General features: G+C 36.1%; 2 protein-coding genes across 11 annotated transcripts in view; both read left to right on the top strand.

Moving 5' to 3' along the window:
- The first annotated feature begins 405 nt into the window (after positions 1-405).
- LOC137128220 (signaling threshold-regulating transmembrane adapter 1-like) lies at positions 406-4,163 on the top strand. The gene is made up of 6 exons (XM_067506049.1): positions 406-529; positions 2,334-2,450; positions 2,584-2,617; positions 2,765-2,826; positions 2,918-3,009; positions 3,246-4,163. Exons 1-6 carry the CDS (start codon positions 496-498, stop codon positions 3,495-3,497), a joined length of 591 nt encoding a protein of 196 aa, XP_067362150.1. The 5' UTR covers positions 406-495; the 3' UTR covers positions 3,498-4,163.
- An 837-nt stretch (positions 4,164-5,000) lies between these two features.
- The window catches only part of arfgap1 (ADP-ribosylation factor GTPase activating protein 1), a 14,566-nt gene continuing 8,326 nt past the window's right edge, over positions 5,001-11,240 (top strand). For 8 of the 10 annotated variants that reach the window (XM_067504419.1, XM_067504418.1, XM_067504420.1 and 5 more), the window contains exons 1-6: positions 5,001-5,217; positions 7,409-7,479; positions 7,652-7,761; positions 9,822-9,993; positions 10,320-10,420; positions 10,506-10,592. In XM_067504419.1, coding sequence (XP_067360520.1) covers positions 7,420-7,479; positions 7,652-7,761; positions 9,822-9,993; positions 10,320-10,420; positions 10,506-10,592 — 530 coding nt within the window. In that variant the 5' untranslated portion in view covers positions 5,001-5,217; positions 7,409-7,419. The other 2 variants (XM_067504422.1, XM_067504424.1) reach the window with 2 other exon arrangements.

Below are 11,240 nucleotides of genomic sequence, written 5' to 3'. Positions count from 1 at the left end.
GTCCTAGCAGTCTGCAGCACTGTTATTGCATTTAGATGAGGTATTTGACAATATGAAAATTGAGTTCTCTTGTATGTTGAGGGAAGTAAAAATGCTTAATGGGATTTAGCTTTGTTATAATTCAAAGGAAAAATATATAAAATCACAAAATGAGGTTTAGGTAGATGCTGACTGGTAAGATAAAGTGTGTGAGAAGATACTTTAAGAAAGTTTCTTCCGTGTAATTTAAGTGAAAGCTGTCTCAGTTATAATTAAACTGTGTTGATATTCCTTAATAAAAGTTTACAGGCTTTGTACTTTATGTCTTGATGCCTATTTCAGGCTAAAAAAAGATTTGTGGTTTTCTGCAGAAGCACACATCCTGTAATGCACTCTTTTTTTCTTCTTTTGAAGAGCATCACACTGTGCAATCATATACACCCAACAGACATCCTTGTTTATCACAGACACTGTGGACACAGAGAGCGAGGGACCCTGGTTAGAGCATTTATTGCCATGGCAGACTGTGTCAATTGGACAAGTTCAGACGGTAAGAATCCTAAAATGATCACTTACATGTGATATGTAAAGGATGATTTGCATTTTAAAATGTCAGTGACTAAGTTTTTTGACATTCTTGAACCTAAACAACACTGTCAGATCAATAGGCGTGTGAGAGATGCAACTTGAACAGCTAGAGGCTTCTTCCGTACACTGGATTTATGGTAAAATAGTAGAGGAGAGTCAGTTTCAGCCATGGCTGTAGAAATTATTAAAGGGCTGGTTAGTTAACATACAGCAACATGTGTGGCTTGATGCAGTCAGTAGAAGAAAACACAGATTAAAGGTTTATAAAATGGTTTCTTTTGCAGCCTCCTGAATGTCAGACACTTTCACACCCACATTTCCTAAACAATGATATAACCAGACCAGTCAAGATCTAATTAAAACCCTGTATTCACACAATCCAATCAAATGTCAAAAACAAAATAATAGAAAAACACCAACGACAAGCTTATTTCAGTGGATATATTCTGCAAAATATTTCACAATACATGTTTCCTGTAGTTCTGTAGCAAAACAAATGATTTCAGTATTTTACTTTAATCCAGCTGTCACGTGATGCAGGTTCAGTGGAATGTATGTTCAACTAAAACCACATTTTGAAAATGGTTTGTGAGGTAGGAAATGTATCCAGCATATTTTGCTGAGCATGTGATCTTGCACCCGAAATCTATTGTAGTGCACAATCGCACATCTCACATATGCATGCCTGCAACATCTCAGTAAAACCACATCTTCTGCTGCTGACATCTGAGCAGCTCTTCTAGAGAAAGTGGCTGTGTAAATCTGTTGCTTTAGGGCAACACTTCTGTGCTTATTTCTATAATTTACTTCATGGCCCTGTTTTACCAGCAGAGATGGAAATAGTCCAAAGGTTTTAGTGGAAGAACTTTACACCTCTAACCGGCAAAAATAATTTACATTTTTCAAAACCTTGTTTCAGACTCACACAATTACCAGCTTAGCTGAATAAATTAAAATAAAATTATTAAAGGATATGTGTTAAAGTGCTGTAATTACAAAACACTTGGTTGTTAAATAAAACATAATTAATAAATACATTTGTTACTGTCCTTACCTACTGCAATAAACATTGTTTAATTCAGCATGGGCAATACTGTGGTGGTGGTACAGAGGTTTACAGTGTCACCTCACTGCAGGTGTGGTCTTTTTTTTAGAAAGTTTACATGTTGTCTGCCAAAACATACATATAATGTCTCTAGACCAAGGGTCACCAACATGGTGCCTGTGGGCACCAGGTAGCCCGCAAGGACCACATGAGTATATATCGCCCCTTATATAATAACATATAATTAACGGTAAATTGAACAAATTTGTTATTTCAAAAGTGCTTATTAAACTGGTAGCCCTTCGCATTAATCGGTACCCAAGAAGTAGCTCTCAGTTTCAAAAAGGTTGGTGACCCCTGCTCTAGACTAAGCACAAGTAAATGTGTGTATGATTTATTGTTGTTTGTTTGGTGTGTACCCCACCATTCATTCAGTATGAGTTGGTATTAATCAGCCTTAAAACGTTTGCAGAAGATAGAAGAAGGCATCGATGATGGATGAATTCTGTTTTCTGTTTCTAATAAATGTCCCGTTTGATTTTTGTAGCAGCATTCGCCTTACACTGACAAGGCTGACAGTAGATTCAGTCAGTGCTGCTGAACAACACATTCATTAAAAAATTATTTTGGTTGTCTTAGAAGCCAAACATGCTCCAATTTGCTATAATCATGCTAATTTTGTATTATCCTTAAATAATATGGGCCTTCTCTTTTTCTCTAGGCTGGAACTTTTATTGTATGCCATTTAATTTACAGTTGCTCCTAGGGGTCATTAGCACAATGCTGGTCCTTTCACTATCTTGGAATATTCTTTGCTGTATGTCAAGATTTTTCTCAGGTAATTACATTATTCACTTTTTAAAAAATTTCAATACTGGTTTAGGTAATGACATACTGTAAATTTGATTGAATTAGGCACTAACTTGTGAGCTACTGTGTAGTGTTACATGCTATGTTTTGTACTGTAACAGAAAAAGGGACGTGTCGACCAAAGTTGGGGCGAAGGTATGAAGATAATATATTTACTAATATTCACAAGAAAAATTCTAATAATGTTAAATAGTCGGCTTTTTTGTAAGTCATCGCAAAACTGAAAATGAAAAAAACAAACAAACAAACATATTTTTCTATGTTCTGGGCAACACATTAAAGACGAAGCCCAAGGCAGATGGAAGAAAATCCCATTTATGGAAACATAAGCTACATGCAGACAAGTAAGTGCATTGTGCCTGTTGCCTGTTTGTCTGTCTGTGTGTGTCTGTGTACACTTGTGTCGGTTCCACAGTGTGATGTTGTTTTCCACAGGCACAACTGTGTACACAGAGGTTGATCCTCATAACTCACCCTCAGGCTCTTCATCTTTGAGGGATCCACAAGAAGTCAATCGTAACCCACAGGTAAAGATTGAGATCTTTTACTGTACATTTTTCTTCTCTGCATCTTTTATTTACTCACACACATCCCAACAGCTCATAGGTGTTTTTACAGATAAAGGAAAGTGGCAGTAGCATAAAAAATGCAAATGTTGTGCATAAAGACATGGACTTTGCTAACATTTTCTCTATAAACATGTCCTTCACACACAGCGTTTGTTGAGGATGATATATTCTTGGGTTTGTGTTTCTCTTTCCAGTCCAAAACTCAGGACTGCTATGCCAACCTCACTCTGAAGCCCCCTAGGGTGCAGACTGGCCGCACCTCTCCACAGATACAGTACTCAGATGTAGTTCATATAGAGGAGCCATCAGTGGTATCAGAGAAGGAGGATGAGGGCAACACAGATGCTGTTTCCACCATGTCTGATCTGTACGCTTCGGTGCAAACTCAACGCACCAAAACAGTCGACACTGCGGATAATGGAGAGGACTATGCAAACCATCTCTAGGAGAAGCTGATACTGACATACGGAGATAAAAGTTCTTTTTGCAACATGACTTGCCACCACAGGACGGCAGTGTTTGCCATAAAAGAACAAATTAATGGTACTAGTTTTACCAGAGAAGCTAAATGTTCATGGATGTTCTGGACTTGTTTTGGTATGTTTCTTAAAGCAAAAGAGATACAGGGTATGTTTCTAAAAGGCCAAACAGCCCACCTACATGCTTATAAACAAACTTTGTGATGGTGACCACAGTCCTCCTACATAAGATGAAAGTTTCTATAAAACTCTTCTCACACGATTCTGCACAGTTTAGCCATACATCCAAGTGAGGTATAACATAAGACACTTTTTAGGTTAAGAGGGATTTAACAATTGAATAGACATTGTTTGTCAATTGATCAGTCTCTGTTAAAAACTGCTGACTGTCTAATTCTCTTCTTTTTGGGTCAGTGATGTGTGACAGTGCTGGCTCCTTGTTTTAATGTTTGCTGAGGATCAACTGATATCACTTGCATATTTGTTCATGTTTAAAGCTGTCAAATCAATAACTGCTTAACCACACAAGTCAAAATGTAAAATGCAGATTTGTTTGTCTTATTATAAATTTTCTGCTCAGTGAAGCTTATTTAAATTGTGCCACACATACAGTAAAAATGACATGTAATCTTGCTTGTATGCCTATTTCAATGTCATTGATTCAAGTAAAAAAGTAAAAAAAGTGGGATTAATAATAATAAAAAGGGAGGGGGTGGTGGTTTGCATCTTTTTAGGCTGATATTGTCAGCACAAGCAGGAAAAAAACTTAAATTCTGCTTTTTGTGCTTTGTTTAAGCTATAAAAACAAAATATGTTATTATGTACATTTACTTTCTTGGAAGAAAGGCCCATTTGGCCTGTATATTATTCCCATCATCCAACTCTATGATGGCAGTTAACCATTTTTTTTATAGCCTATGTCCTTCTTGACTTTAGGGTTGTTAAAGTCTGATGGATGGGTACCAACCTAAAACATTATATTTCCTTATAGACATTCCATAGACATTCCACAGTAACACATACACATGTAAATAATAAAATTATCAATAGCTAAATAGCTTCAGGTTCAGTTTAGTGTTCTGGCATAGCCCATGAAGAGCCTAGTGCATAACTTACTAGTACACCTTATTCTTAAAAACCCACTATTAAATTAACAAATGTGCAAAAGTGACATTTTCTGTTCGGTTCCATGATAAATGTTTCCCAGAGAACTTAATAATTTCAAACACACGGCAATTACGCTTCGTTTATGCATTTTTAATGACTTGGCGCTATTAAAGAAAAGTAAACTACACTTTAACGTTAATGTTCACACTCAGCAGCGGTAAAGGAAGCAAAGACAACAAACTGTCAGAAAAGAAGCAAAATCGAACAGAGGTAAGACGCAGAAGTAGGAGGAGGAGGAAGAAGAAGAAGAAGAAGGAGGAGGAGGAGGAGGAGGAGGAGGAGGAGGAGAAGGTGAGGGCTCCCATAATGCATTGCAATGCCAACGTATGCAAACAGGAACATGGCTACCGGCATTTAAGATCGATTGTCCATTTTAAAAGCACAATTTTGTCGGCTTGACACAGTCTGTGATAACACAATATTTGCTGTGCCTCCGCGACAGAAGAAAGGCTTTCATAGGATTTATATGCGGAGCCAAACCGTTAAATACAGTTTCTTCGTAGAAATCAATCGCAGACAGGTAAGTTAGCGGATCAGTTAGCTAGCTAGTTTAATGTTAGCATCGGCAGCTAACGCTAACGACCCACTCGGTTAACTCGGTAATAAAAAACAATTAAAATTTTTTATCAGGTCCATTCGGAAATATTGTTTTAATCATTAATGCTACCTGAATCAGACCACGGTTAAGTCATCCACTTTGAGACGCGATATATTGTTACTCAATGTAGCTTGTCAGTAAGTTTCGACACGACTGCATTTCTGTTATCTGTTAAATGTCAGTGATTTACATTTGCTTACAAAACTGAAATTGGTATGAGTTTAGAGATGGTGTTTAACGGATGTTTATATTGTTATTATTATCATGCCCTGCTTGTAAAGAATCTTGACAACATGAAATGTTACATACATCAATCACCACAGCCAGTAACGTTAGGGTTACTCTTTGGGACAAATGACAACTTCAATTGTTATCTTACTGAATATGAACCAAATTAAATGAGCCTGTTTCTGGGAAGGCCCCAAACTTACAGTGCTTGGTTTGCTATTTTTTTCTGTCCCCTTCTTCTAAAGATTCTCCTATCTTACTGCTTTTGCGAAATCCCAGCCAATGTTAGAAGTTAGACCAAAAAATAATTTTCAATATAATCAGTGTTTTTAATCTCAAACAGGTAGAATGATCTGGGTATGGGATTCATTTGTGGGCAAAACTATAGTTTAGACCCTTTCCAGTGTAAAGCCTGTGTCTTGGCTCTTCTTTGCTTAAAGATATCACTGTAAATGTTGGTGCATTTTGGCCAGTTGTTCAGACAAAACGATTGGAAAGTCTCCATTTCTCAATTTACGTCAGCTCCATCATATGAATGAATAAACGAATGAATAGAACTTATATCAAGTTCTAGACATTTCTTAATACTGTATGCCTTAAGGCCGTACCAACCTTATAATTATTCTAAATATTCCTAATCATTTTAATCATATAATTCAAATGATAATATAAAAGCTTAGGTACCAAATGCATATTTTAATATTTTTTTAAAAGTCCCAACTTTGAGTGCCAATAGGTAGAAAAGGCCTATATAAGTGCAGACCATTTACCATTTACAGTCTAAATAGGAATAAGGAAGTTTAAAAAAAAGCAAATCTCAGGTAAAGCAGTAGTTATAGATCTTGCCTAGGTCGTTGCCAATGTCAGTCAAACATGTTTAAAAAAATCTTGAGGATGTTCTGTATTTTTCATTGTTAATGTAATAGCATTTTTCAAAAATGTTATAGACAAAGCAAATAATGATGTAACTGATAATGTCGTGTATAGATTAGCATTCACAGTAGATTATCCTAAAGATAAACGGCTTTTGGCTTGTCCCTTCAGGGGTCCCCACAGCAGAACATATTCAGCACGTTGATTTGAAGTTAGACAAAAAATATTTTAAAATATTTCTAAAATTAACTTTCATCACCTCCACTAGAGAGTGCCGTCTGAAACTCAGATTGGAGACCTTTATTGTGTTTGGTCAAGCCTTACGCACACAGGAAACAGACCTTCAAAATAAAAGTCTTTTTTGATACTATTTCAACATGTTAGCATGTAAATGCTAAAATGAGTTTGTGGTGAAATCTACCTACAGTCGACACACAGACAGGAAGCACGCTTTCAAAAATAAAAGCCTGTTTGATACTTTTTCTAGTTCAGCTTTTTTTTTAGCTTTGCTTGGAAAATCCTTTTACTACTGAAGCATTCACAGTGCATTTTCTAGTTATTATAGACTTCTTTTAAAATTTTAGGAGGTTTAACTTCCCATTGTTGCTACTACTTGCTACTTTCACTCTCCTGGCAAATAACAGTTAATGTCAGACAAAGATGCTAAATGTGGAGCAGGTAGAGGATTGTTTTAGATCACATCTTTAAAGTGGTTTCTCTTACTCATGCTCGCCTTTTGGAGAAATTGGTTACATTTACCTATTAAAAATTGTATATTTTATTTTAGTGTGTATTTTCCTTAGAAACGGTATTATAGCAGGAATATGATATTTCAATATGAGAAACAGAGCTCTGCTGTTTAAGGTGTTTCTCTGTAAAATAATGTTGGGTTCAGGAATATACATTTTTAGCAATATGATTTGGTGTTTTCAACTGATTTAAATGAATTTTTATAATCTGAGTTAATAATAAAATACAGTAGTTACAAGCATACTATGCATTTCTCATTTAGTGTGGAATAATATGGCGAGTCCAAGGACCAGAAGAGTTCTAAAGGAAGTGAGAACCCAAGATGAGAATAATGTAAGTCCTCAAAGCATCTTTCATGTAACTGAAATTCAGTTCCTAGTCAAAATAGTATAACCCCAATAGAGGTGACACTATTTTACTAAAGTAAAAGTAAAGTAAAATAGTGCGCTTGTTTTACATGTGCATAAATTCATTAGTTGTCCAACGTCTTGTGTTTTCTTTGTAGCTATGTTTTGAATGTGGAGCCTTCAACCCTCAGTGGGTTAGTGTGACCTATGGAATCTGGATTTGTCTAGAATGCTCTGGCAAACACAGGGGTCTAGGAGTACATCTCAGGTAAGAACCATGACGTGAATTATGCCATTATGGCATAGATACATTCAAATTTGGTATTTGGTATATGTTAATCTCACACTTCTCGTTCAGACATTGGGTAATGTTACTGGTTGCAATTTTTACTCATTCATTTAAGAAGATTTGAAATATAACTTAATAGAGATGTACACTGAGCATAGATATATTTGTCAGTTCAGGGTGTGGGCATTTAAGATATTCTTGGAACGCCATCAGCTAAGCTAATGATCATTGACTTTCTCCACAAAATTAGCTAATAATGTGGAGGTCATTATTGACGACCAACTAAGCTTCACAGACTACGTCTACACTCACTCTCAGGCATGCACATTTGCTCTCTACAGTTTCAGAAATATTAGACCCTCCATTTCTTCTGTATGCTACTAAACTCTGTGTACAGCCACTGGTCTTATCTTGTCTTGACTACTGCAATGCTGTGCTTACAGGGCTAACTCCAGGAATAAATAAAACCCCTCCAGTTGACTCGGAATCTAGCAACAGGTCTTATTTCTGATCACCTAAAAAGGACATATCACACCACTGTTCATATCTCTGCATTGGCTTTCCGTAGACACCAGGACAACTTTCAAAGTCCTCATCATTGCCTAACTGATATTATTTATTTATATTATTTTTAACTCTAATTTAAGAAACAAAGTTGATGGACATGATTGACACACTGACAGCAAATGGGGAAAAAGTTGAGATTGTATCTGGTTATAAGTGTTTTGGCATATGGCCTTAATAATTATCTTACATTTAAACAGAATGTGTAGGTTAAAGCTAGGGTTTTAATATAGACAAAAAGCTGACATTGCTCTGCAAGTTAAAAAAAGATTGGTTCTTGCTACCTTTTTTCATGCACTTGATTATGGGGACTCCAATTTTTATTTGTTTTTTGCTTGCTTTGCATCTCAGTTCGGATAAAAGCATCTGCCAAATAACTAAATGTAAATAATATGTTATGGACCCCTTATGAGCAATGTGTATGTGGTGTATTATGTGTTCCCATACTGGGTTTACCAACAACTTAGCTCAGAGAAGTCAATATGTACCTTTTTATTTCTGGCATAACAATGAAAGACTGTCCACAAAATATAACAGAGGCACCAAAAATGAATCTCCTCTACTCATTTTCAGTCTGTGTCAGTGTGCAGCAGAAAAAACAGATACTTGTATACAAAAAAAACCCCATTAATATTTAGTTAATAGTTAATTTAATAACATTAACACCGGTGTTCCTAATTATAGTATGGTGGAAAGGGGTTGGAATAGCCACTCTGAGCATTCGTGGCTGAACTGCCCCATATAGCCAAATTTGAAACACTATGCACAGAGGTAATAGAAATACACAAACTCCATATTTAATTAAAGTATTGGCCCTAAGAAAATTCTTTCCTACAAGCACCACTTCAAATCTTTTATTTGAGTATAAGTACTAAGTAAATTATCTACATTTTACTTAAAGTACAAAGTAAAAGTATTCCATTAAGAAAATGTGTATTTTAAATAATACTGATTTAGGTAATTATGGCAAAACATGTACAGTAATTGGAAAAACATACAGCTTAAAGATGGTTAAAGAATCCTGGTGGTAAAGGTGGAACAGATAGGTGGTTAATACATCAGCATTTATTTATTCATAATATTTATTAAAAACATATACATTTTTTGTATTAAATGGTGTGGTATTGTTTTGGCTGATGGATGTATTGCGCAAATTGATGTGTATAAGCATAACTGTAATAGAGATCTTGTATTAAGCAATGCTGATTCAGAGCAATTCTAATTTAAAATCATGTTGTTCACACACTTTTGAATGAAGACACGTAACCCAATGGAGCAGTATGTCTGGCCGGTATGTTTTCAATCTTTTTTGGACAACAATAGCACAGACAGAAACCAGGCTGCAGGCTAACAGACTACATGTGAAAAGAGGATATCCATTAACAATTTTAGCACATGGTAATTCCAGACCATACAATTAATTTAGAAAATTACAAAAATGCTACTTTATTTTTTCTCTTTTGCCCATTTTACAGTTTTGTGCGCTCTGTCACCATGGACAAGTGGAAGGATCTCGAGCTTGAGAAAATGAAAGCAGGGGGAAATGGAAAATTTCGCCTGTTTCTTGAACTCCAAGATGATTATGATCCAAACTGGACATTACAGGAGAAGTACAACAGCCGAGCTGCTGCTCTCTTCAGGGACAAGGTGAGCGGTGCAGACCCAAATGTCTGTGATGTTTCACTTAATTGCAGATTGAAGACATCAGTTAAATTACTTTCCAACAAAGTTAACCATTGTTAGGTAAGCTTTGATTATCGTAGATGATAGATTTTTTTTATTGTGAATATGAATTATGTATAGTTATCTGTAAATAAATGCAACATTTAATGGATAGAACAAATGGCTTCATACGAAAGGTGACTTGATTGTCTAGAAAGAGCCGAGCATAAGTAAGACTCGTTGCTTCTACATGCTATGTCTCTTGCTCATCCCAATAATTCATTCTTTTTATGTTGTACTGCATATCACAGGTTTCAACTTTAGCAGAGGGTAAGGAGTGGTCCATTGAAACATCTCCTGCCAGAAATTGGACATCTCCTCAACCTAAGTCCAACCTTTCATCTTCTCATCGGTAAGAGTGGGGGAGGTGTAAACATACAACAAACTTAGGTGTCATATCAACCAACAGAGCATGAATTCGTGTTTCTGTTATTAAGCTCTGGAGGACCTGGAAAAAACTCTGCAAAATCTAGTGACAAAGCTTTTGAAGACTGGTTGAGTGATGATGTTAACTCTTATCAGAGGTAAGTACCTTGTAAAATTTTATATTCTTTTTATTCACTCAATCTGTTGTCTTCTGTAAAAGAGCTTTTTAAGAAGGGCATCATGGATGGCCACCTTGGTCCAATGCTCTCTAGGACTTTGTCTATTTTTATGTATTTTCGGTGTATTAGGCCTCTCTAAGTCAATTAGAAACACCAGAGATGACCTGCGTAATATCACACAATCCATTTCACGTAATTTGTCGCCAGTCTTCTTACATCCAGAAACTTATTTTGAGATCTTGGTTGGGGGAGCAATAGCTGTCTATGAATTTCAGAGGAGATGCAGGTGAGGGAAGCGTGCTGGTGCGCTTGTGAGTCCTCCAGGCCTCTGTCAACTGTGAAATTCTTTAAATTTTTGGGGTCTACTATCTCGCATGATTTTAAGGTGGGAGAACAACATTACCTCCATCATCAGAAAGACTCAGCAGCGGATGTATTTCCTACGGCACTACAGAGCTAGAACCTAGAACCCACACAAAAACACACACCCTGCACTTTAAGTATACAAGTAATTATTTTGAAACTGCCACAAACTCCCCACCTGCATCTGTGTTTTATATGCCATTCTTACGTTGTCCCTAGTTTTTTTCTTTTCCTTGTATGTTATTTGTAATTTTCACATTGTCT

This window comes from Channa argus, chromosome 5, assembly GCF_033026475.1.
Source record: "Channa argus isolate prfri chromosome 5, Channa argus male v1.0, whole genome shotgun sequence".
In the NCBI taxonomy this organism is placed as follows: Eukaryota; Metazoa; Chordata; class Actinopteri; order Anabantiformes; family Channidae; genus Channa; species Channa argus.
Note: the sequence above shows the minus strand (reverse complement) of the source record. Positions and strands in the feature narration are given on the sequence as shown.